Here is a 27,127-nt window from a genome sequence, read left to right as displayed (position 1 = left end):
TGAACTCCTTCAGTTCTCTTCATTTGTGGAAAAATATACAGAGAAAATCCCATGTGGGAAATGGGAGCTTTAAATTATATTGTTTGTTCTCTGTAATTGAAAAAGTGCTATGTACACGTAGGGAATGAGCACTGTGTTCTCTAAACACCCTGTGGACTTGAAACGCTGCAGGGTAAAGGGGATCCCAGGGTTTATGGCTGGGCTTTGCTGCAGGTCTTTTCAGAGCTACAGAGAAACTAATTCTCACTTTGAATTTCTAAGAAGGTGGATATAGTTCTCAGCATTCCTGAGGTTCATTTGACCATGAACCTTGTCACAGCATCTTTGGGGGCTAGCAGACCCTACAGTACATTTGCAAACCCTAGGATCAAAAATACTAATAAATATAACCCCTTACATGTGCAGAATACTTTATAGCTGGTCCCCAATGAGCTTTCAGACATGATTTCATTCAATAGGGTTTTCTCGAGGGACAAAGAGGGTCATTTGAGGCTGTGGTGGGCAAGAGCAAGACTGGGAAGGCATCAACAGGGGAATATGGGGCACCTGGAAAAGCTCCAGGGAAGCTGGGGACAAAGGTCCCATGAACCAGTCCTTCCATTGGGTTCCCAATCTGCCACAGGAGATGGGCTGCACCTCCTCAGGAGGTTCCTTCTCTACCCCAGAGCCTATGGGAAGATACCCGCAACCTCACTCAGGTTCCCAAGCCAGCATGAGACCCCAGCCAGGCACTTCTCTGGCTTTCTTGCAGCAGGAATATGCCATCATTGTTGGGAAGCACAGCTTTCCAGGAAGCCCAGGTCGTGGCCATCTGTCCACAAGGGCTGGAGCCAAGGCTGGCCTGGGCCACATGGCCAGATTACAGCCTTTCTCTCCGCCTCCAATCACATTTAGGATGCTCAGGATCAATGAATGGTCTGATCATTCAAATCATACCAGAGTGTGCTGATCCCACATGCTGACCAACTTGGGATAAACCTACTTTTCAAGGGCAATGTTTGCCTATTGGTGGGATTGCAGGCCCTGCTGCAGTGCCATGAAGGAGGTGTCTTTGACCTGCAGTGCCTTCCTAGGACCCCATGAGTGATCCACCATAAATTCGTTCCTGTTAACTACTCAGCTTTCCCTGGTGCACTATTGCACTTGTGTATCCAGCAGGAAAATACAATGCTTCTCAGAAGTATGAATCTAATGTTCTAGAACCACCCAGAGGCTTTGGAGGTACTGACTTATCACTATTTAGCATCCACTCACTTGGACACCTGGGACTGTCGGGGGAGTAACTCCACATAATGACCAGAGTTCGCAGGAACCAGGTCCCGTTCTAAGCACTTTGTATGTATTAACTTGCTTAAGCCTCCCAGGGACCCAGTGGAGGAGATACTATTTTTGTCTTCTCCACTTCATAAAAGGGGAAAACAAGGACAGAGAGGCCAAACAATGTGCCTATGGTCAACCAGCTAAGAAGTGGAGAGGTAGGACTTGAACTCAGGCTGTCTGGCAGTTCTTGGCTAGCCCTCTGCAGAGATGCCAATCTGCCCAGGGCTGAAGGGCAGGACAGCTGGTATTGCAGAACTGAAGAGGCCTTTAGAAGTAGCTCTGCCCATGCTGCTCAGGCAAAGTACAAACTGGAAGCCATATGTATCTTAAAATAGAATCTTGGAGAAATGAATTTCTAGCTAAAGGAATGAATCTCAAATAGTCAATGTTCAAGAATTGGTAGGTGATGCTGTGTTGGCCAGAGAACATGTCCAGGTAAAACAACCCCCCAAACAAACAAACAAACAAATAAACAAAAAACTAACAAACCAAGTTAAACTAAACTAAAATATAAATAACAGAGCCACACAGAAAACCATAGGAAGGCAGTCACCTCTTCTGCTTGCATAGAAAACTGTCAGATCTAGAAACAAAGGAAGATAGATATAAAGGATTTCAAAGTATGAGAGTGATTTTTGTTTTTTCCTTTAATGCCAGGTTTCAAAGAAGGAAGAATATGTCTGTCACTGTTACACATTCATCCTGTTTAAAACCATCCAGATGTCTTAACGGGCTCTGTCAGGAATGGGAGGGTCCCCATGGCTGCTTCTCAAAGCCAGTAAAGAACCCTTCACTTGGAGTGTGGAGTGGCCCTCTCGTGGCCATCACTTCTTTTTGAACACTTGACGGCACACCTGGTCACAGCATGTCAGCTCCTGCAACATCAGAAAGTGGGTGAGTGAGGAGCAGGTTGGGCCTTCCTTCTGCCCTACCCCTGGTCCTCCTGGTGTCTGTGGTTTGGGAGGGGAGGGAGGGGGGAGCTGTAATAAAGAGGACACTTATTCTGGGCAAAGTGCTTCTCCTGGATCCAATCAGCTGGCATGCCCTGCAGGTGGCAGTAATTTGATTTTGACACTTGAATTGAGCTTGAACAACTATAAAAATGAAAAATTTGAAGAAATTATCCTCTTGGGCGGGATTTCTCCTACTTTTGTGATTAAAGCGACATCACCTAATTTATAAAAGGCAGCAAAGCCGTGAAGAAGAGAAGTATTTAGTGGGGAGAAGCGTTCAGAGGGCAAGGGCCTAGGAAGATGCTTGCTGCTGAGCGGTGCCCCTCTACCCTGTGGGCTTTCTGGCCTCTGGAGATTAGAATGTTGGTTGGTGGTGGCCCAGGCAATGAAAGGGTGTGGGCTGCAGACAAGATGCTGTTTTTCATCCAGACAGAGGGAGCCCTCAAGCTTTATCTGTCACTCATGACCCTTTAAGGGAGGAAAGAAAAACATGAGTGTGGGGACCACCATGAAATCATTGCAGTTGACGATGAATCCATTGTCTTAACCACAGGGACCACTGGGTATTGCACTTCAATTAAAAAGATCCATCATCCAAACCAGAGCAGGTAGGAAACACTGTCAATGGAAAACACAGTGAATGCCTCCCATTTGTCATCGGTTGACATTGCCTCTGAAATAAAGATCTCAGGTGAGGCAAGGCTGGCTCTGAAGGGCACCATGGTGACCTGAACACTGACACTGGAGCCAGGTACCTGCCTGGCTCCACAAATGAATGAATGAATGAAGAGCCATTAGTTGAATGAACCACTTATTTAACAAATGAGTGACTGAACGCCTGAAGGAGTGAAAGATTTTTCACTATTTGAAAGTTTGAACCATAAATTGCCTTGAAGATTGAAGAATGAAAAATTAAGCTACCTACACAGATGTAATTTAAGGATATCCGCAGTGGTACCTACTGCTCTGTGCTAGTACCGAATAACCTAAAATATTTTGGGATCAGGTGGATATAACTTATGATGAGAGGCCAATGCCTGTGGTCTACAAGCAGTTCACAGGCCCAGCTGCCCCCTGTCCATTCCATCTGCACCCCAACCCCTCTTTTTCCAGGCTCAGAAAACTGCGAGGAGGCCTGGTCCCACCTTCTTTTGGGACATCTTAATTCTGTGCCTCACATTTCTCTCCAGCTGCTCTTTAACAGGTTTCCTGTATTTCTCCATGGATCTCAGCTCCCTAGCTCAGCATTTTGAACTTCCATTTTCATTGCAGCCATTCACAGAAACGGCCATATAGATTTCTTCCCGGAGACCCCTGAGCCAGATAGGAATGGCTTTCTGACTATATGACCACACGCATTTGGCTGGAGCTCAGGGGAGGAGTGCGGGGCCATTTTTCTTGTCAAGGTGCCTGGCTAGATGAACAGGCAGCTCATGTGAGCACAGTGCAAGGGAGCTGGGCAGACCCTGGGACTTACCAGGTATAGCTTGTCCCCTTCAACCCACTGCCTCCAGCCACGGTTCTCCTTCTCCCCCTTCTGCACGCACACGAGGACATCGCCTTCCCAGGTGATCAGCGACTGCAATGACAAGTTCCCAAGCAAATCAACTGTGTGGTCTTGATTGGGACTGAACAAACGCCAACCTGCTGCTGCAGCCCTGAAGCTGCCCCTGGGCTCCTGCTTGTCCACGGTGCAGAGCCCTCCGCCTCGGGAGAGATCCTCCCAGTCTCATTTCCACAAACACCTGCCATTCCAGCCAAACCGGCTTATTGTGGCCGGTTCTGTCTTCTTTTAAGAATTCTTCTCTTCCACTTTATCATATGGTAAAGACAGCATTCCAAATCAGAGGGGAAAAAGATGATGCACTTGACTATATAATGATGTAAAATTTCTAGAAGGGGAAAATACCTCAGAGTCAACAGATGAACAAGAAGCTGCGAAAAATACTTGTAACACGTGTCAGACGAAAGACCCGATTCCCTTATATAGAAGAAAGGTTCCCATAAATCAGTGAGAAAAGGTCGTTAACCTAATAGGAAATTCAACTAAGGATGCCAACCAACAGCTTACAAGGAAAGAAAAACACGACCCTAGCAGATGGCCTTTAAACATAAGAAAAGATAATCACCTTCACTCCTAAGAGAAATGCAAATGAGGGCTGTTTGTTTTTTAGATTCGATTCATCAAACAGTCAAAGATAAAAGAGTGATAACCCCCTGCAGAGAACCTCCTATAGGGCTGGTGGGTATATCAGTCAGTATTAATCTTCTTTTACCTTTCAAAATATAACATTACGTATACTAGAAATTCCACTTCTGGGGATTTTCCCTACAGGAATCACATTGTGAGGACTGCCCACTGCAGGCCAGTAAGAAAGGCAGGGAAGCTACCTCACTTGCAGGGGACCGTGTGGATGGCTCTAGGGTCAGCCTTGTCATCTAGAGCCAGGAGGGTGGACCTGCTCCTGGCCTTGGTCCTGGGTTTCCTCCAGGCAGCAATGCTGACTGGTCAGTATCACAGGGGTGGCAGCAGAGATGCAGACCTTGTGCTGGATGACCGGCAGGTTGGAGAGGCTACAAACATACTGAGCCCCAAGAGGCTCAAACTCCTGTGCACATATTTACAAATTACACATCCCCCAACTCCTCCTCTGTTCCCCTTTTTACCTCTCCTAACACCTGCATGGGATGACCTGTACCACCCGTAGGTGGTTCTGCAAGGCGACCCACTTCTGTGCCAGAATGAGGCTTGCATATGCACTTCTGGAGATGATGATGTCATTCCCATCTAAGCAGTGGCTTGGGGTTGGTGATATCCTTCCTTGGGGATGACCCCAATGCCAGTTGGTTTTCTTCCAAGTATGTGCAAACCATATTATGCTTCTATGAACAATATCATGCTAAGGACCAGATGTTTACTTTTCTGTCTTATAAACCCCATTGGTGATAAACTGAGCAGTGTTTTTTAATTCACTGTCCTTACACATTCAGGTCTGTTTTTTGGTACAAATCTGTTTGCTACAGATTGTTTAAATCTAGCTATTTCTAAAATAATATTTGACCTTGATCATATATTTTATATACAATTTTATTTCTCCTCCTATTACTCCTCAACATATTGCAGCATTGTTTGTTACAGCAAAGGACTGGAAGCCCCATAAATTCTGTCAGCGAGCGGCTGGTTAAATATGGTGTGGTTCATCCCTGCTATGCAGCCCTTGAAAGAAGGAGGCAGTTCTATACTGAAATGAACAGTCTCCATAGTGTATAGTTTAAGTTTAAAAAGCCAGGAGCAGGGCCACGTGCATAAAACAAAGGGGGCATGTATATGCATGCCTGCGTGCGTTCGCACAGGTTCCCTGAAAGGAGGTAAAACAATCCCTAATGGTGATTGTCCGTGGGGAGGGAACTGAGAGGCTCAGGGCAAGGGTGGGAAGGAAATTTTACTTTTTACCCTTTAAATTCTTTTTAACCATCTGCATGTATTAATATTCCCCAAATTAATTTAACAATAAAATTCTACATGCTTTCTAAAGCCTCACATCTTAGAATGTCTTGGAGGAGCTTAATTCACAGGTTGCTCTCCTAGATATTCTGGGAGGGAGATGAGGGCTGGAATATTGCAGAGATCTCTTTCAAATAGACAAGAAAGGAATATACATTTGCTGTCGCCCATCTTCGGTCTTGGATTCATTTCCCTCCCAAACAGGTAAGAAAGGACCGACGTCTCCTATTTGGGCAAGGACTGTGTCTTCTCATCCCCTCCACCCGTGTTGCCTACACACCACAAACACCTAATCCATGCTGCTTGAACTAACGTCTGTCTCCCCTCATAGACAATAAGCTCCATGAAAGAAGAGGCCGTGTCTGCTGTTCATTCCTGCAGCCCCCAGCTCAGCACAGTCACCAGGCATAGGAGGTGCTGGGCAAGCCTGTTGGATGCACCTGAGGTTGATTTTGTTCAAATGCAACCTTGAGGCAGACCCGCAGAGGGGAATAAACGAGCATGTGTGTTCTTCTTTGATGACAGTTCTTGACGGTGACTCAGCCCACCCACCTCCTTGCCTTAGTTTCTATGGTACCACCGGAGCCCCCACGTGTCCATCAATATGGACCCTGAGTGGCAATTGCCCACCTACCTGTCTACTTCCTCATGGGACTGGGAGGTCTCTGAGGGCAGAAAGGGGGTCTGACTCATCGCTTTATCAACACCAGGCCTCACATGTAGCAAGTAGGGGCTTCGCAGATTTGTAAAAGGAACAAAGAGAAAGGTGGTGGTGCACGAGGGCCTGTCCTAATATTTTCTTTTAATGACTCATGTTGGGCAGCAAGAGGAAAAGTTATCCTGGCCCTAAAGTACATTGGTTATCAATGAATCATGGTGACACCTACACCTTATTCCTACATAAAACAAACTATAAGAAGAGAGAAGATGGTTTAATGAACTAAAATTCAAATTCAACTTGCTTTTAGTTGGTGTTCTTTATCCCTGAATCAGAGGAGGCTTTTCAAAGAGGTTCAATTGCCTTAGAAGATCCTGAGGTTGAGATGATAAATATAAGTGAGGAAAACCATTGCTTCTGAGTGGGGGCGGGGGGGGGGAGGGGACAGGGCCCCAGGGGGAGGAAGAGGGGCACTTGCAGTGAATTAAGGAGGAAGTCGGGTCCACGCTGCGATTCCCCATCATGGTGTCCATGGCTAACATCATCCAAACGGCCCTTTGTGGTAAATCAGATGCAGGTACTGGATCAATGCTACATTTACAGAGGCTGATAACTAGGCTGTGGTTATACAAGAGAATATCCTCATTCTTAGGAAATACATACTGAATTATTTAGGGGTAACACAATAGATTGCTTAGGGAAAATATGTATAGAATAGAGAGAGAGCATGTACAAAAGATAAAGCAAACGGGGCAAGGTGGTAACAATAGGCAAAAAGTGTGTGGATGGCCTTTGTTATAGTCTTGAAACTTTCCTATAAATTTGGGACGCTCCCAAATAAGTGTTGTTGTTGTTTAAAAAAGGAAAATAGCTCTTTACATTGAGAGCATTGAAGAATACTCTTAACATGTTTAAACCCTCCCATGTAAGACTTATTCCTTCAGCGCCCACCCTCCTCTGGCAATCCCTGAGGTGGGGCCCTCCTGGAGAGACTCTTTCTCCTGGGCCCTCCGGAGACATTGTAATGACATTATTGGTTCTATTGGTTTTAATTGCCATCATCTTTATCTGCTTTCCCTGCCCCAATTACCTATTTTTAAAAATTGAGGTATAATTCACATACGATAAAAATTTCCCTTTAAAAGTATATATAATTCAGTTATTTTTCCTATATTCACAAGGTTGTAAAACCAGAACATTTTCATTGTCCCTGAAAGAAACCCCGTACCTATTAGCAGTCACTCCCCATTCCCTCTGCCCCTGACCACTCTCTGTTTGTATGGATTTGCCTGTTCTGGACGTCTCATGAAATCATACAACATGTGGCCTTTCATGTCTGACTTCTCTCACTTAGCATAATGTTTCCCAGTTCATCCATGTGGCAATATGAATCAGTACTTCATTCCTTTTTATGCCTGCATGATATTCTGTTGTGTGAATATCAGTTACTTCTTTTACATTTCATTTTATTTTGGGTAGCTTGTATATTTTTGAAAGGGACTTTAAATCCTCTTAGAAATAAGTCAGGGTGGGCAGTGAGAATTATATATGACCCATAGGAAGGAAGACTGGGGTCCCTGGGACCCTCAGAGAGGACTTAACCCCATGATCATTGTGGGTTTTTTTCTTTTGCCCTGGGATGGTAGTGAACTGGGTGCGTTAGGGCCCTATTGAGCCTCTGCTGCAACCCCGCCCCTCACCTCTCCTTCACACCGCTGAACAGGGGATTCTCAGAGGGCTCCTGAGGGTGACTGAGGAGCTGAGAAGTGGAACCCTGGAGAGTAAGAGCATGCACACGTGCATGCACATGTGCAGCTGCGTCTGCACTCAGGCCTGCCACCACATGTGGGCAACAGAAAGTCATCAGGGAGATAGGCTCACTCACTCCCTGTCGCCCCCTTCCAGTCAGGTTACAGGGAGCAGGTAGTCCCCAGGGCACCTGCTCTGCGCTCTGATTCTCCTGGGAACAGCCCATTGCTGGAGACTGAGCAATGTCTGTCCTGGGCACTTCTCAGCCCCACCAAAGAGAGAGCGAGAGAGCCCCAACTTCTTGCTGTGGGCAAGCAGAGACCAAAAGTGGGAAAGGGGATTCTCTCTGCAGGGCTAAGAACTGATCCCGGCAGAGGATGGGGTCTGAGGAAAAGGAGAGTGGAGAGCAGACAGGCAGAAGGAAAGTGGGTGTTAACAGACAGAATCCTTTAAGAGCCAGAAAGGGCTGAAAGGCCACTATTCGTTTCAGGAAGAGTGAGTTCTCCACCATCCAAGGTGATAAAAGATCAAGTCAGAGAGAGCAGGTCTGTTCTGCAACCCAAAATGCAAATGACCAGGGGAAATGAATCATTTTGAACTGATGAGGTTAGGACAGCAGAGTGATGCAAAAATTCTGAGCGCATTTTCCTATGAATTCCGGTGTCTGATGAATTGGCCTTCCAGCCACACAGTTCAGAAAAGCCCTGTCGATCCATCAGCCCCTCAGGTGGGGATTCACAAGGGGCCATTCCAGGGCTGGGAGTTTAGGCTCTCCTGCCAAGTCTGCTCTGATGGAGGCATTTCCAAAGTGCTTTTCATTTCCGACTTTTCTTTAGCAAGGAGCACTAAATATAATTCAACCCTGACGTGATGGCTGAGATTATCAATGCTGCAGGACAACCTGAGAAATAAAATGTGTCCTGCTTTCGTGGCTTTGGAAGTCAGTAGCAAAGAATGATGACAACTTTTCCTTCCAACCCCAGGAGAGGTTCCAGAGCCCATGCCCCTTGCTTTGGGGAAGAGTTGAGACCTCTAACTTTGAAAGAGCTCATGAAAGCACGAAAGAAGGGGGACTCGAGGGAGAGTGGGGCTCATGGTGAACAGGGAAGGGAAGGGTGGATGGTCCCACTTTCTTTTGGCACCCTGAGGGGCTGGCCTCTGCTGGGGGTGAGAACACAGATACCTGAGAACAGGATATCTGGCCCCACCCTCCCCAGCTTGGGAGCCAGGGCAGAGGTCCTGGTGGCTGCGTTGGCAAAAGTGGGATGGATGCTATTATTCCAGCTGTCTACCCTCATAGAAACGACACAAGCACAAACAGTGAGTGGTCAATGGCAACCATGCTAAATGACAAACCAGAAATCCTTTCCTGGACTGTGTAACCCTCAGGGTTCTTGTATGATGCAAAAGTTGGGATGGGAGACTCCTTAAATTCGACTGAGATCAGCTTTCTCCCCATTCTTATTTGTGGGAACTGACCAGGTATAACTGAATTTGGAAAACCAAAGACAGGTGCTCTGAGCATGTGTGAACACTGCAACACTAGGTCACTAGGCTGTGAGACCACATGGTGACTCCGAAGGAGAGGGGACCTGCCGTTACACCTGCCTTCCCCCCACCCCACTTCTCCCTGCTGCTTCCACTCTCTGCCTTATTTATAAACTGCTGCTCTGGGTGAGGGCCTGCCTCTCCTGCACTCCAGTTCTTGGGCTTTGAGATAAATCCCCACATGTGCACCAAAGACTGTCTGCTCGCTTCTGAATCCTACCTATACCCAAACCATTCAAGTGACTGGAAGTCTGGCCTTCTGATGCATGGGAACTTCTTCCATTATGTCCTGTGAGTTAGGGTGATATGATGCAGAAGCCACAAACTTGTTGGAGATTTCTGTAAATTACTAGGACTGGACTTCATTTAGTACACTGAATTTTTGTTTGCTTTGCATTGTATTTTCCTTAAACAATAAATCAGCAGAGCCCTGGCCCATGTGATTCAGTTGGTTGGGCATCGTCCTGTGCACCGAAAGGTTGCAGGTTCGATCCCTGGTCAGGGTGCATGTGGGAGGCAATGGATTGATGTTTTTCTCTCAAATCGATGTTTCTCTCTCTCTCCCTCTCCCTTTCTCTCTCTCTAAAAATCAATAAAAACATATTTAAAACAGAACAAATCAGTGGGGGTCATCTCAAATTGAGATATTTCATATGAAAACATGAATTCTCAACATCTCTTGGGAAAAAAAATCTATTGACATGAGGCATCAGTCCTCCGTGGCAATGTGTGGCTGGTGCTGAGCAGGGCTGCCCTCTCATGAAGCTACACTATTCAGCTCATATGACTGAGCCCTCCCTATGATATTCCACCCTGCCCTCTTCTCTCTGCCTGCCAGCCCATGTCAGACCCTGGAGAGGCCAGCATCCCTTAATCTCTCCTTTGCTTATAAGCTTAGTGCAGAAGCCAGCTTGCCTCTTCCTACATGAAATAATGATGCTTATTGCCAGCATTATTAAGCCCATTCTGGTCCCCCTTTCCAGGTTGTTTCTGTCACTTTTTTCTTTGTGAAGCCAAATAGCTACCCCCTCCAGAGTGTACGAGTGAAAACCGCCCTCCCAGGTTAGTACCTTAACAGTCCGGTTGTCCAGGCCCTTCGTGTGCTCTTCAAACTCCACTCCAACAGTGAAATCCAAGTCATAGTTGCGGAACGTGCTGTTGGTTTTCGTCTTGAAGTTATCACCATCTTGATTAATGATCTTCGTCTGAGTCAGGCGCACTGCGATCTTGCGGGTGGCAAAATCAATATCTGTTGGCAAAGGGAGTTGTGGAGGTTCTGATGTGCTCAGTCAGGCCCATTCGTTTCTTTAACAAGACTAAGCAATCAAGACCAGAGACACAGATCGGGGCAGGCCACATTTCTTTAAGTGGGAAACAAGAGTTGTCTTACACACGACCAGTTTGGGCATCTCAGTCAATTGTTGGGGACCCTGGGGTTTCTCATGCCTCCTCAGGAGTCCTTATGGCAGGGGGAGGTAGCAGGCAGGGCTCATGCCTGAGCTGCAACTCTGCAATATGGGTTCACGAACACACACACACACACACACACACACACACACACACACGCCCCTCTACCACAGCAGCTTCATTCTACTAATTTGACATATTGTGTTTCTTTGTAAGAGTTTGCTGAATGTAAGACTTCATGTTTAAAAGAAAAAGGACTGTTTAAAAACAACCAATCTAGAGCATGGGTAAAGATGGATTTTGTTAATGTTCACAGCAGGGAAGGATACATACAAACTTCCATTTTTAAAGCAGATTAGGAGCTTACTTAGCTAGGCTGTTCTCCCTTCCTCATCAGCCCCCAGGAAAGCTTTAAGCATACTTAATAAACACTTGCTTAGAGAATTGTTTTGTTGTTTTTAAGAAAAAGATAGGCATTTGTCTATATTTTTATTATGAAAAATTTCAAACAAACAGAAGTAGAGAAGAGGGTACAGGGACCCCTACACTTATCACCTGTATCCAACAGTTATCAAGATTTCACTGCATTTATTCATCTACAGCTTTTCTTTGTCTTGATATTTTAAAGGAAATCTTACTCATCTCTTAGAGACCATTAGGAAGTAGAAGGGAGCATGCCCTTCAATGGAGTGTTTCATTTCCTAAGCTTTGCATTTTACAGTAAGGTGCTAAGTGCTGAGCTCACCTTTTTGCTAACCTCTGGTTATACGTAAACCATCACCCAATCCCAAAAGTCTCTATCCTGTGGAATAAACCTAAAAACACAAGATAATTCTGGAACTGCTAAATGTCTATCCTTGTTATGAACACCATTAAGCTCTTGGTCTTGGTCTCTAGCCAAATCATACTTGACCCGCTTTATGCCTGTAAATTCCCTAGATATCTTTGGATACCCATCTAAATCTTTAATTTTTTTGAAAATCTACCTGGAAGGTTTAAAAACCAATAAGATTGTTTTTATTATATCCCAAGGGTAATCTCAAGGGCAAGAACAGTTCGGATTCATTGAGTGCTGTTTCTCTGAGACTTCCAGCCCCATCTCTATGATAGGTGATTAAACCTCACACTGTGTTCATGAGACCAGCAGTTGCCAGCAGTTCTGGGAGCTCATGTCAATTTGGAGAATTAATATCTCCTCTGGTGGTCCCCCTACCCCTTCTGCTGTCCTCCCATGGTGGCCAAGCATCACTTCCCTTACCCTCTCTCCCCAGTTCCTTTCTGACACATTTCCTTCTGAATTCCCCTTTGGTCACCGTCACTCCCCTTTTCCTACAGAACCAAGGAGAAGCCCAAGCTGGCTGCTTGGACAACAACAGAATCACATCTGCATGGGAAAGGGCCCTGGCTGGTCTTTTGGACCCTAAATTATATAAAGTCAGTTTTTATCATAAGAGAAAAAATTTAAGTAACATCATTCAGCCCAAGAGATAAAAGAATTACATACCTGAATCCTAAGTTGAAATTAGGTTCAGGTCAGCATGAGCTGGTGCATGAATGCCAGTGCCTTGCTAAACTATTGCTCACTACTATTTGTTGAGAACCTACCATGCCTGAGAATTCACCAATGAGTCCCAAACTGGCTGCCCAACAGGATCACCTGGGAAAATGTAAAAACTACAGATTTCTGGGCCCTACCTCAGACCCAAAATCTCTGGATAGTTTTAGATCTCGAATTTCCTCATAATGAGCTGTTTGGAGAAAGACTTCCATGATTTAAAATACCTAAAACCTCCTGTTTAAGTATCTACTCCTCACATCATAGGAGATGACATGGAGGCCCAGAGAGGTTATGTGACTTATGCAGCTGAAAAGTCACATAGGGCTTGCTAATTGGAAGGAGTTTGGGGAAGAACCAAGTTGGGAAGAGAAAACAGTGGTTTTGTGCACTGTCCCCACCATACAGCATTTGTTTTCTGGGCCCAGGGCTCTCTAAGAAATCCGAGTTGGAACCGTCACACTCTAACCCCTGTATGTTGTCTGCCAGCTGGATTAGCTTTAGCTCTGTGGCACGTCCAAGCCACACGGCCTGTAGGGCACAGGACATGGGTGAGACAAAGGCTCTCTCTGCTGCGCTTTGTGCTGTGAACACCTCTAGGCATCTGGGCCAGCATTCGCAGAGCCCAGGTGCCCCATGGTGTTTGTCACGGGGCTCAGACCCATGCAACATCTGGTGGTTAAAAAAAAGTGCTCATTACCAACTAAGTTTGGGAAATGAATGAAAACCAAGAGAAGCTTGTTTCTGTACTGAAGATCTTCATGGAGCCTATAAACTAGGAAAGATGCTTTGTAACTCCAAGAGCAGGATACAAGACGTAGCCTTTCTCAGTCTTTTGTGGCTGTGGAGCTGCCCCATAGTGGAACCTCAAGCTGGCCAGGTGTTCCATAGGACATAGTACAGAAGAGCCTACAAAACCCCTTCGGAGGCGTTTATCTCAGTCACCTGAGCCCTGCAGTTGTGGCAATGTATGTTTAATTTTTCTCCTTTCAAGGCAACTGCTGGCCTGTTTGGAAGGGAGAAGACTAGAGAGGACAGTGGTCAAGGATTTCTCACTTAAAACGAATCCCTCTTTAAAATTGCTAAAAGCCACTAAGGAATGTCTTCCCTATCTAGTTAGTATAAGCACGTGCTTGAGGCAGGCAGACGGCTAACATGTCACATTCCAACCCGTGTTTCCCTCCTCCTACCCCAGGCACACTGTCTAGTGCATCAGGTGACATCCACGTGTCTAACTTCAGTCTTGTCGCTGGACACGCGGGTGCAGATCTGGAAGCAGCAGAGAGCAGTGGCCGTAAGTGGAGCTGTTGTAAACTGCATCGGGTCATTTTGAGGATGAAATCTGACAGCTCTTCCCGGTGGCTTGTGGTAAGGGCCTCATAAATGGTAGCTGCTGGCATCTCATCATCATCATCGCCAAGTCCCCTGATCGCACCAGCTGGCTGGCTTGGAGTCTTTTGCATTTTCCAGGCGCTCCCTGTATACTTGCTCCCTGAACCCCTGCCCCTGAGCTCCCCGCTCTCCAAGCCTCACGAGGCCCAGCCCAGCATGCAGCCGCAGCCCTGCCTTCCCCACCCCCTTCTGCTCTTTCTTGCCTCCTTCTCACCTGCTCTCCAGGCCATTTTATTCCCCAGGGGACACTACCTGGTCACTCTACCTGATCCCTCTGCCTGACCCACTCTACCTGATCCACTTTCTCGCTCACATAGCCCAGGCCCATCACATGGGCATTTTATCAGCTTTCTCACTCCATGGTTTGGTCAACGAGTAGAAACAACTTTAGCTCCTGCTTTGCCCTTGGTGCTGAGGTCCATTCTGCGCTACATTCTGCTACTGGAACCATAGTTAGGAGATGGGAAAAGTCCAACCAACTAACCAACTAACCAACCAACCAACCAACCACAGGTCATGTGTTAACCAGAAGAAACAAAGAGGGTTCCTCCAGGCAAAACTACTCAGAAAGAACTGGGAATTACAGAGAAATTTAGAACTGAAGTGTTCCTCAGAGAGTAAGTCTATTTTTACTGCCCAGATGTGGATATCGAGGCCCAGAGACGTTAAGGGGTGGGTTCAGAGTCAGTCAGCTAGGCCAGAGCTCCAACAGTTTGTCTACAAATACATCCTGTTTGTCATTCACAACTAAGGCTTTCCTAACAGAAAATATCTCTCGTCCTTGGTTGCTTAGAAAGGTGGATTGCAGTTTAAAGTGCCTATTGCTGAGAGAACTGGCTTGTCCTGAAAACACCATCCCTAGTTAATCTTTCTGACTGGTGCCCGCAGAATCTTATTAGGGGCTCTATGCAAATGGGATCAAGCACACTTCCCCGGATTGAAAAGTGGCCTGGCCTCCTGGCTACCCTTCAGTGTTTACGAAGGCCAGTTAATCAGGCCACCTCTGCTCTACTCCAGGGGAGGGAGCCAAAGGTTCTGCTGGCGGATGCGTGATATTTCTAATCAAAAGGAAAGGTTTACCTGCAGCTGTAGAATGCATACATGTGCCTGTGAGCACACACACACAGGGGTTACAAAAACACTTCCTCTGTGTACTTTGGAGAGAAAATTATTTTTCTGATATGGTATTTTAGCACCAGGGTTATCAAATATGTTTTATCTGCTTTTCTGGATTAAAGGTAGCTCTGAGCCTGATTTATAGCCAGGTGAAATGAATTTCTATCTCAGAGGAAATGTCCAAAGGCAAGCTATTTCTGAATAATATATATGGCTTGTAGCTGCCGCAGAAGGAAAAAACAACACTGAAGTGACTTTATTAAAAGCATACTTTTCATAACTGCATCTTGAACAATGCAAGCCATAAAGTTGAAATACGAGTATGCTACTCAACATTAAAATGCTTTGTAATGGACTTGTGAAAGAAAGCTAGTCGCAGGCTCAAAGGGCAGGCGCTCTTTGTAAATTAAAGAGCAGAGATGCACCCATATTCATCATATGCAATCTGAGACCCATTCCAAGTGCACCTTTGAAGGGCTTCAAACCTGGACTCCTTAATTCTCAGATCATCAGCACTCTTAGGCAACTGTGAGAAGCAGCGTGGAAGAGAAATCTCCGTTTTCCATGCCATTTCCTCCTCCTGGTAACACAGTTAGGGAGGAGCTGGCCTGGCCCCCCGCCTGCCTCCTCCTCTCACTCCTCAAGGACATCTCCGAATAGGTTTTGAACGTTCCCTGGCCAGCAGAGGCAGGCCTAGACGCTGGGGTGACTCCCTGCTCCCCCTGCACTATTTTACCTCCTCACTGTAGTCTAGCACTCACCACTGGGAAGGGGCCAGGGTGGAGGTGCTGCCAGTACATGCAAGGAAGGCACCAAACTTGTCCTCATCTGGGCTCCTTCCACCCCCCCCCCCCCAAACACTTTCCCTGTTTGAAAGTGCAACCAGGTACCATGTGATTTATATAAAGACTTTGGCAGGGTGTGTGTGACCTCTTTGACTTGTGAGCACCAGCAGGAATCCACATAGTGTGCCGTTAACTCCTCCTTGGGTCATTAGACAGTCTTTCTTCTTTCTTTTCTTTCCTTCCTCCCTCTCCCCTCGCCCCCCTTCTTTCCTTTCACTCACTCACTCACTCACTCACTCACTCACTCACTCACTGTTACCCAGGGACTCTGGGTGGCTCTCCTGCAATGTTTCTAAGCTGCCTGCCTGTCTACTTTAGGTGTCCCCATCCTGACAAACTTTGCTCAGAATGAATCCCCTCCTCCCCTAACCTTGTGCTTAGTGCCTCTACCTAGAACAGTGCTGTGGAAAGAGCTTGGGTGTTAGAATCAGACAGGCTGGGCTCCTGTCTGCGCTCCACTATTTCCCAGCCATGAGTGGTCCCAGACAAGCCTCTACTTCTCTGGGCTTCAGATTCTTCCCCTCACAAGATGGAAAGCAACCCTTCCATCTCCCTTCCTGACCCCCCTGTGCGCTAGATCTTATATCAGTGTGCCAGTTTAATACTCCCCTTGGATGGCATCTGAAACCAAAATCCGCAAGACAGAATGCATTTCCCCTGCCCGGCACCCCCGCCGAACTCACTCCTCCCCATGTCTTCCCCATTTCACCAATAGGACCACCACCTTTCCAGTTATTCAGGCCTGAACCTGGGGGCCGTCTTCACTTCCTCTTGCTTCGTATGCCTCTGCAAGCCCTGTCAGCTTTATCTCCAGAATATACACTGACTCTCTCCTCTCCTCTCAGCTCATGGCACTGCCCTCGCCCAAGCCACTGGCAGACAGTGAGGTCTTCCCAGCATCTGTCATAGCACTGGGACCTCATTGTTAGGTCTGCCCTCATTGGGCCCCCCTTTAAACTGAAGCCCACTCCTCCTGCTGCCTGATGCCCTGACCCAGCCAGAAGGAGGACCTCAGGACATGACACATTTCTCAGGGTAAATAAGTTTACCAGCTGCTTTCCTTGCTGTCAAAAAAGAATCTACGGCTGCAAGAAACACCAGGTGTCTAAGAAAGCAGGAGAGGAGGTACCCTTGACCCTTGGCACTCACTCTTTCAACAGGCAATGACTTTGATAATTTGGGACAAATCCAAAGGTTGTCATGATGTGTCACTCTGCTGAGGCTGGCACCTGGGGAGGCTGGTGTGTGGAGTGAGTCACTGGGAGTCTCTCCTTCCCTGCAGAACCAGCAACCAGGCCCGCAGAGAAAGCCAGCTCCCAGGGCTGGGAACTAAATCTAAGAAAGCAATGATTCTTTGGCAGAAATACTTAACAGTGTTTACGTATCTGGGATTTACTGAGGTCTTCACATGTGCTTTCCAGAAATGCCAAGGGCCTCATGCTCAAAAGGGCAAGGCAGGCAAGCTTCACTGACTTGTCAATGTTGGGAAAACAGCCCCTGCCTTGCGGGTTGGGTGTGGAGGAAATTGTACAGATCTTCTGGGTAGCTTGCAGGTTGGGTGTGGAGGAAACTACAGAATTGCTGGGTAGCTTTCAGCAGGTGAAATTCGCAGGGTCGCCCTACCTCAGCTACTTTTGGCTGAGACCCTTGAGACCTGTTTTTAGTCACCACCATTCCTCCCCCCCACTCCTGGCGCCCTGGGCAGGTGAAAGGGGTCAGGTGTTCTGTCTCCCTGGTGGGAAGGCCACTCCAGCTGAAGCATTTCTGCTAGGGCATCATGGCCTCAAGTGGGAGCAACTTCCTAGGGCTATCAGCAACTGGGGAAACTGAGGCATCAAGCACGCCCACATTTGGGGTTTAACTAGTACAACCACCTATGATATTCATCTTAATCAGGAGAGTGTCAGCCCACTCCCTCTAAACCACAGAGATTCGGGCACAAAAAGGTCCAGGGTTTCCTCATTAGCTTGAGATCGACGTAGTGTGATGCTAAATTGGAAATTCTGACTGAAGCTCTAATAGACAATAGGTATCTGATACTAAAGACACTGGGAGCCCCTCACCCACACTGAGGATGAAAACTGGTGTGGAAGAGTCCAAAGGAAGGCTGTGCTTAGGAAGAGGGGCTTTTGGAGAGAGCTGACAGCGGGACTGGAATCCATCCCCCTTTCCTCCCGGAGGGGGCAGAGGGTGGGGACAGAGTAGCTTGCTTCCCACCTTAAACCTAGAGAAAGGGGTTTTAGGGGCCCATCCTGCAGATCCAAAAGCCAAACGGATTTTTATACCTAAAGTCACTGTAAGACTTTTCATTATTTAAAAAGAAGCAGCAAAAGACACAAAGTTGCTTTCTGATTATATTTCCTGAGTCCCGCTTGTTGGCGCTGCTGCAACCCTGAAGTCCCCAAACGGCCCTTAGTAATGTGCTTTCCATCGTTCCAAACAATGACTACTCCCAACATCACCTGGAGGAACAGGCAAGGCTGGGGCTAGTACCCCGACCTGGCAGATGAGGAAACTGCTTCTGAAAGCTCAAGGTCAGAGAGGAGGCCTCAGCTACCTTGGTCCCTCTGGTTTGCTTTCCTCCTCTGATCAGCTTGTTCTGAATTTTCCGAGCTAAGCTTTAGGCCATTTATTTACCCACAGATAAAAATCAGAATTCAACCCCTGTTGCTCACGCAGGGCACTAAAAACAGGCACAACAGGGTTAGGATTTTTACCTCCTTCCTCCTCTTCCAAGTATATTGAGGTAAAATTCTGATATCCAGGAGGGGGGAAAAAAAGCTATCCAGTGCTGGAAACATGTTTAAAGGACATGAAGAAAGTTCCAGTCTCTGTAAACCGTCGAATATGTCACAGCCCTCCTTGTTCACTGACACAGTGGAAATGTTCATTAAGCTACAAGTTAGCTGCACAGAAAAACCCATGCTACCCGAGTCTTGATGGGACTTCCCATCACCCTACCCAAATCACTGGGCCTCTGACCCTACCCGCAGCCACTTTTTCTCCTGTTTAATGTAAGTCCCAGCCAGGAACTCCCCGTGGTGGAGGGTGCTTACGCTGGCAAAGGTGACCAGGGGGCCGCTGTGGGATGAAGTCAGACGGGCACCCAAAGCTTCCTGCTCAGTGCCTGGACCAGGGTAGCTGCCCAGCAAAGTGAGCTCCCCTTTGTGGGCCAGTTCCTCTGGTTTCCAGTGTTTTCTGCCAACCCCACAAGAGATCCCCCAAGAGAGTCAACTCAGGACACACACTGATTGAGTCCCTGAAGTGGAGTCTAGTTCAGCAGTCAGATAAGCAGTGTTGCCTTGGATCTGTATGACCAAAGCCTTTCCTAGCCTTCTGGGGGCTCGATTTTCTCTAGGCTGAAAGACTTGTTAGCCACTCCTTTTCCGCTTCCCCACTAACAAGACTGATGAGAGAGCAATGCAGGGGTCATTTGAGGATAATATCAGGTCCACCCGGTTATCTAAGAGATGGCAGTCACAGGACGGGGGGTGACTGCATTATCCTCTCAAGTTTGGCTTTGCTCTTATATGCACGTGTGTGTGTGTGCACATGTGACTATGTATGTGTATCCTCTACTCCACGCATTTTCCCTGTGTGCCACATACTATGCTAAGGACATTCTAGACATGGTCTCATTTACTACTATTCCCAGCTTGCAGGTGAGGAACCTGAGCCTCAGAGAATTTGTATGACTTGCCTGATATTACACAACTACTAGGCAAGGGGCAAAGCTTGCATTCAGGCCTGTGGAACTCCACAGTGGCACCATCTGGAGGGCCAGGCCACAGTCTTTCTGAAGTTGCCCTCCCTCTTCCACCCCAGCTGCCCCCTTACCCAGGGCCTTCATGTAGCCTTCAAAGTTGTCATTACTCTCCATCTCCCAGGTTCCATTCTGGTCCCTCGTCATGGTGGTGGCCTCTGGTTACCGTGGGTGTGTGGTGGATGTCCTGGAAGCAGGCTGCAGGGAGAACGTTTTGAAATGAGTCACTTTTATAGCCTAATGGATTAGGTTTATGGCTTTGAAGATAACAGGTTCAAAGGTGATAGGCACAGCCCAAAGGAACTTTCCTTTCCTTTGCAAAGTTCAGAAGGACTACTGGCAACCCATGCTCAAAGTCCTGACCTGGCCAAGCATGGGTGTCCTGGTGACCCCCACCATACCACCCATGGCCCTGGCACAGGTCATTTTTGGCAGGCTGGGCTCCCACAGAGCCCCTGGTCCCAGACAGAACACTCCATTCAGCACTGGACAAAAACAAGGACCAAGTACTGACCCCCACATGCACGACAGGTCACAGTTTCTAGGCCTCAAACCTGGAGCCTGTCAGCCACATAGCTAGACTTCTAGTCGGGCTGATGAAGCCAAGATGAGAACTCACACCTGTGGAGCTCTAGTCTACTCTGTGCTGGCCAGTGTACATTCTTCATCTTGTTTTGTAAGTGCACTGAGTTATGTTTAGCCATCTCCATTTTACAGATGAGAACAGGTCAAGGAGGTTAAATCACATGTCTAATAACAACTGGTAAGTGGCTGAGCTGGAATTCAAACCCAGGCCTATCTGGCTCCAAAGCCCTTTCTTTAACAGTGTGCTAACGTCAGCTTGGAAGGGTTAGAATTTGACTTGGGAGCCTGACTCTCACTTGCTTTCCTAAGGGCCTCTAAACAGCAGAGTTACTCAAGAAACTCTGAGGAGAATGAATCTGCTGAAAGTAAGCAGGACCTGGAGGGAGGTCAGATGGCAGGCAGAGGGACAGTGGGACTCTGCTTTAAGACCCCAGGAGCAAGCTGAAGGTCACGTTGACCAACATGGGGGGCATAACTGACATTTGGATAAAGATTCTTGGTTCAGGGCTGTTCTTCAAATTGATTGTCTCTAGCTATGTGATTTACTGCTCTGCCACATGATTCAGAGAGACAGGGCCTGATCAGGGGCCCCTACACTCTGAAAACTGGAGGTGTGGACTGAGACGGATAAACCACGAGTACCTTAAAGCAAGGCCAATTTTGATTGACACTTTGGGGCTCTAACGTATGTATTCTTGTGCTGTGAAATCTAAGCAAATGGTTCTGTCTTTATGTGGCTTGGGGGATGTAAAATAGTACATTTGTTTTTCAGTAAATATACTGGAGTCAGGAGACACACAGCAAAAAAAAATGGCCCAACTGCTGTCAAAAGGGGAAGAGGGGAATAAAAGACAACTTCTCCACAAGTGGAAAATGAGTGAAAGCAAGCAGAAGTGGACAGAAAGGGAACCTGATGTTTCACCCATTGAGGTCTAGCAAAAACTGCTGTAGGCTGAGTACTCAGCCTCCTGGGTTGGAGAAGTAGGTATTTCCCTCCAGGTTCAGATTCAAGGGCCTCCACACAGTCCCTCCCACCCGAACTGAGTCCCCTCTCAGCCTCTCTTGCAAGAAAGCACCAAAATGCTGGCCTGGTAGCAGAAGGGGTTAGGGGCAAAAATGGGGTTGCTAATTGCAATAAGTCAGGGATTGGGTTTTAATGGGCATGGAAGGTTATTCACCCTGTGTAAGGCAGGAAGTTGAAACTGAGATGCTTGCGTAAAGCCAAAACACGAGGAACTACTTCTCCAGTGAGCATGTGAAATAGCCAGAGCTGCCCACAGACAATGAGAATGTTTGTCTATTTGGCCTGGGATCTATGTGATTTAAATACAGTTCTGTCCTATTCTAACTCTGGTTTGGGGTTTGAATTTATGCTTCCTTTGTGCCAAAATATTAAAATCAATAAAGTCCTGAGCTTGCAATACTAATAGACTGCTAGAAAGAAGTAAATGTAAAAATTGTTTGGAAGGACACACCTTTGAATGAGGCCAATCAGACTTTCCTGTAATAAAGCCATGACAAGTGTGATTTCATAATCCTAAATTGTAAAACACACATGAAAATAATCTGCATAAAGCAAACATCAGCAGAAACATACAATCAGATTAGACTTCCAAGAGCTCCAGGTAAAAAAGAAAATCAGATACAAACTATAAAATAAATGTTTAAAATGAATAAAGAAAATTACAAGTACTTAAATACATGAAAAAGAATACAGTGATGTTTTTTAAAAGCTAGATTGAAAAATAACCAGAAAGCAGTTGTAGAAATTAAAAAATATAGTCATTAAAATTAAAAATGTAATAGATAGGTTAAACACAACCTGAGAGAGAATTAGTAAACTGGAATGTAGAGCCAAGAAAACTACCCCAATATATGTAACGCAGATCATGCTAATGGAAATTCAGAACATAAAAATAAAAACAAAATTCTAAAATCTTTCAGAGAAAACAAAATAAACCATATAGATTACCTATAAAGAAACAATACAAAATAACCTCATTTACAATTGCATCAAAAAGCATAAAATACCTAGGAATAAATTTAACCAAAGAAGTGAAAGTCCTATACTCTGAAAACTATAAGACATTGGAGAAAGAAATTGAAGTAGGTACAAATAAATGGAAGGACATATCTTGTTCATAGGTTAGAAAGATTAATATTGTTAAAATGTCCTTACTACCTAAAGTAATATACAGATTCAGTGCAATCTTATTAAAACACTAATTACATTCTTCTCAGAATTAGAACAACTAATCCTAAAATTTATATGTAACCACAGATTTATATGGACCCCCAAAAAGCCAAAGAAATCTTGAGAAAGAACAAAGTGGGAGGTATCATGCTCCCTGGTATAAAAATATACTACAAAGTTACAATAATCAAAACAGTATGGCATTGGCATAAAAACAGACATATAGCCAGACGGTGTGGCTCAGTAGTTGAGCATCAACCCATGAACCAGATCATGGTTAGATTCCTGGTCAGAAAACATGCCCAGGTTGCATGCTCGATCCCCAGTAGATGGCATGCAGGAGGCAGCCAATCAATGATTCTCTCATCATTGACGTTTCTATCTCTCTCTCCTTCTCCCTTCCTCTCTCTGAAATCAATAAAAACATACCCCCCCCCCCCAAAAAAAAAGCCAGACATATAGATCAATGTAATATAATACAGAGCCCAGAAATAAAACCTTGCTTATATGGTCAATTAATCTACAACAAAGGAGGCCAGGATATACAATGGAGTAAAGACAGTCTCTTCAATAAATGGTGCTGGGGAAACTGGACAGATTTATGCAAAAAATTGAACTACTTTTTTATATTATATACAAAAATAAGCTCAAAATGGATTAAAGCCCTGAAACCATAAAACTCCTAGAAGAAAACATAGACAATACATTCTTTGACATCAATACACACACACACACACACACACACACACACACACACACACACACACAGGAATATTATTCAGCAATAACAAAGAATAAAATCTTGCCATTTATAACAATATGGATGGACCTAGAGGGTATTATGTTAAATGAAATAAGTCAGACAGAGAAAGACAATTACCATATGATTTTACTTACATGTGAATCTAAAAAAAAACACAACAGAAACAGACCCATAGATATAGAGAATAAGCTGATGTTTGCCAAAGGGGAGGGGAGGGGAGGGAAAGGGAGAGGAGTGAGGGGATAGGGGGAAAATAAAATAACTCAGACATTAAAAAATAAAGAAGCAATACAATAATCAGATGATATCAGACTTTTTAACAACTATTGGGAGATAGCAATGGAACAATATCTTACAATGATGAGAGGCAATACCTTTGAATAAGAACTCTAAACCCAGCCAACTTCATTAAAGTATGAGGGTTTTAAAAACTTAAGTATTTGCAGATATAGTAGCCCCAAAGTGGAAACAACCCAAACATCCATCAACAAGTTAATGGAGAAACAAACTGTGGTATATTCACAAACAGAATACGACCCAATAGTAAAAAGAAATCATCCTCTGATACTGTACGCATAACAGGGGTGAATCCAATGACATCATGCTGAGGACAAGCAACTTCACACAAAAGATCACACACTGCTCGATTCTCTAGGAAACTCTGGGAAACTGCTTGAAACTCTAGGGAGAAAACCAAACCTAATCTACAGTGATATAAAATAGATCAGTGATTTGGAGGGTATGGGGAGAGAAGGTGGGGACAGGAAAGGTCACGGGACATTTCTTGGGGAGGTAGGAGGGAAGTGTTCTATAGTGGAGATGGTGGTCGTATGACTGCCAAAACTCAAACTCTACAATTGATACCTGTGTCTTTTAAATGCATTTAAGTTATGCTTTAATTAAAAAAATGAATAAAGTTGTTTTTTATTCATGTATTCATTCATAATTGTTTATATAAAACAGATTTAGTATCAAGTCAAATTAAATCCCATATTATATCCACATGAGAAGTTAGCTGATTGACATGAAGTAGACCTATGCTAAAGGGGCTGTAATTAGCGATTGACTAGCTGTTTGTGAGAAATATAAGCCTAAATATTACCTTAAAAATTCAAGAGAAACTTCTAGAACAGTGGTTCTCAAACTTTAGCAAGTGTCAGATCATCTGGGGGGCTATTAAAACACAGATTGTTGGGCATTACCCTTGCATCTCTGATCTAATGGGTCTGGAGTAGGGCTCAAGAATTTACATTTCTAATAGATTCCAGGTGGTGCTGCTGCTGCTAGGTCAAGACCACAGTTTGAGGACTATTAGAGAGTAATGGAAATAGAAGAGGAAACCAATGGAGAGAAAAAAATAAAATCTTAAAAAAAGCTTTGGGTTGGCCACACCAAGTTTTGTATCCAGGTTTCACTACTTTCTAGCAGTGGGATCCCTGGACACTTACCTTCTTGGAGTGCCAGGTTCATTCTTTTAGTCTCCGGGTCATTGTAAGAATTAAAGGTGATAAACATAAAGCTCTTAGCAGAGTCGCTGGCACATCGCACTGGTTTATCCCAAGGTAGTGGCTATGGTATGGGATTGTAGATTAAGCTCATAGCAAGTGTTTGACTTGTCCTCAACAAAACACAGCGTCAGCATGTTCTTTGGTCTCAGATTTGTGTGTGTAAAAGATGGGGGTGGGGGCGGGGAGTTCTGGAGGCAAAAAGTGAGGGACCGTGGATAAAAGATGACAATTGCCGATCAACAACTCATCCAGTATTGTCCCCTACACCTTCCACTCAAGGATGACCACGGATCCTAGAATTGACAGCAGAGCCCCAATTTCAAAAGCTCTGTCCCAGGGAACTTTAACTCTCCACTCATACCAACAAATCACATACCTGGATGTTCCGTGTTCTCAGCTGCCTGCGTGTCTCCGCTCCTGAGCTCATTTGCATAACTCTTTGTGGAATCCCTTAGGTGACTCTTAAGACTGGGAAAACTCATCAGCCATAAACCAATCTTTCTAGGTTGCAAGAACCTCTCTGGAGACCACACTAAAAAGTGAAAGTGTAGGTCCCTCAAGAAGCTTGGGTCTGAGATAAATCAGTCAATTAAGAGCAAGCACAGCAGAGATCCCCGGGCATTTACCTGCAGTTCTCAGGAGCATCTGACGGCCGGTAGTGGGGTTCCTCACTGGTTCCCAGAAACCAGGCAGCTTCTCAGGCCCAGGCCTGCCCAGCTCAGCCCACCCTTCCTCTTGTGAGGTGAGGCGGCCTTTTTCCCAGCACGCGAATGACATCAGCTGGATGCTGACTCAGCTTGTGCGCAGGGCTCACTCCTTCCGCTCCCTGTGACTTGCACATATGGCCCAACATACTGTGTTTGTTATGGGAACAAGATATCCCATCAGAGTGGTTTCACCTGGGGACTCAGAGGACAGGAACCTGGAGTTCCTTCAGCCACCCGGCTGCACAGGGCCTTGCTTTAGTTTTACATAAATTTGTGCTGCTTCTCCACTTTTGCTTCCAAAAGGCAGGCCAGGAGAGCAAGAGGTCACAAACCCCCATCCCTCCCAGGGCCACAGGGATCAAATTGCTCTGGCCCAGGAAGGGGACCATTTGCAAGCCCCTGTTGTTGGGAGCTGGAAAGGTTCACTCCACACCACCTCTTCCCAAGGAAACTGTCCCTGCCTTTCCTCCAAAGACTCTTGGAGGGCCCCTGGCAGTCCCAACGTAGAAACTTTTCCCACCAGACCTAAGGACTGTCTGACATTTTCCAGGTTATGCAAAATCTTACGTTGTCAACATAAGAAACATTCAAACCTGTGAAGAATTTTTGTGAGTTTATTTGAGCCTAACTGTTGACAATTGCCGGGAAATAAAATCTCAGCGGGTTGAGAGAATGCTCTAGAGAGTGGCAGTTTTGCATTTTATTTTATACATTACAATCAAAAGAGAAGATGCAAGTGGGTTGCATGAAATTCATTGGTGATAGATTAGAGGGGCGGGAGAAAGCAAAGTGGGGGGGAGGCCTCTGGGACTGGATAAAAAGTAAAATGATAGACACCCGTTTCTCTTACATAGGTGTGCACAGGATAGTTGTACTGTAGGAACTCCAACCCCGGGAGCGCCACACTGTTCTTTGCTAGTCCGAAAAAACCACGCAGGGGACCAGCGGGAAAAGACATAGCTTTTATTACTTAGATCTGGGGGAGACCCAATGGGGCCTGTTGGAGAGTTTTCGGTGCCCCACCAGGGTCGAGCAGGGATTATCTAGCAGCTAGCAGAGGGGACAGGGAGGGAGCCATGCTGGGAGTGGACTGCGTGCCAAGGTCAAACGGAGGGTCTGGTGAAGCTTGTTAGCCGTCAAGGGCGTGGGAAACGCTCCGATCGGGGCTTATCTGCTCCTTGCGGCCGCTGGCCAGGCGGACGCCTTTCCACTGACTGGGAGGGGAAATTGAGCTATAGATGCAATAGTTACCACTCAGCAGTTAGCTCAGTGACCTGAGTGGTCTCTGCAGAGCAGTGCCTGTGCTTTGAGGGGTCTGGAAAAAGGAAAATTACTCTGACATTCCAAGGATATGTTATCGCAGATGCAAAAAGACAATAGGCTCAGTTAAGGCAAAGCTTGACCTTTGTCAAGAGAGATACTGACCAGGGACATGACTACCTACCATTAACTGCTTTTAGTTTAAAAAGTTTTAATTTCTGACCATCCTTTGTGGTTACTTTAGGCCCCTGAGTTTGCAAGGCCACCACGCAGGCCTTCCTGAGCTAGTCAGGTAGCAT

At 45.9% G+C, this 27,127-nt stretch overlaps 1 protein-coding gene across 2 annotated transcripts; it reads right to left on the bottom strand.

The window, feature by feature from the left end:
• Positions 1-1,967: 1,967 nt before the first annotated feature.
• RBP2 (retinol binding protein 2) lies at positions 1,968-25,595 on the bottom strand. 2 transcript variants are annotated; one of them, XM_081159181.1, is made up of 5 exons: positions 25,488-25,595; positions 19,886-20,009; positions 10,804-10,982; positions 3,751-3,852; positions 1,968-2,195 (listed from the first exon to the last, which is right to left on the bottom strand). In XM_081159181.1, the coding sequence occupies exons 2-5, from the start codon at positions 19,956-19,958 to the stop codon at positions 2,145-2,147; spliced, it is 405 nt and encodes a 134-aa protein (XP_081015307.1). In that variant the 5' UTR covers positions 19,959-20,009; positions 25,488-25,595; the 3' UTR covers positions 1,968-2,144. The 2 variants fall into 2 exon arrangements, with proteins under 2 accessions (XP_081015307.1, XP_081015308.1); XM_081159182.1 differs by lacking the exon at positions 25,488-25,595 and adding an exon at positions 24,802-24,877.
• Between the last annotated feature and the right edge of the window lie 1,532 nt (positions 25,596-27,127).

The sequence above is a fragment of the Miniopterus schreibersii genome, assembly GCF_964146895.1.
Source record: "Miniopterus schreibersii genome assembly, chromosome: 15".
In the NCBI taxonomy this organism is placed as follows: Eukaryota; Metazoa; Chordata; class Mammalia; order Chiroptera; family Miniopteridae; genus Miniopterus; species Miniopterus schreibersii.
The sequence above is the reverse complement of the archived record's forward strand: the minus strand, read 5'-3'. Positions and strand labels throughout refer to the sequence as shown.

What these genes read in the sequence shown, in the direction of transcription:
- RBP2 (XM_081159181.1), bottom strand. Translation starts at nt 19,958, where the DNA reads ATGACGAGGGACCAGAATGGAACCTGGGAGATGGAGAGTAATGACAAC. An exon ending in AGGCTACATGAAGGCCCTGG is followed by an intron (nt 10,983 to 19,885) that starts GTAAGGGGGCAG and finishes CTTTGCCAACAG; the next exon opens with ATATTGATTTTGCCACCCGC. An exon ending in AAGGGGACAAGCTATACCTG is followed by an intron (nt 2,196 to 3,750) that starts GTAAGTCCCAGG and finishes CTGATGTTGCAG; the next exon opens with GAGCTGACATGCTGTGACCA.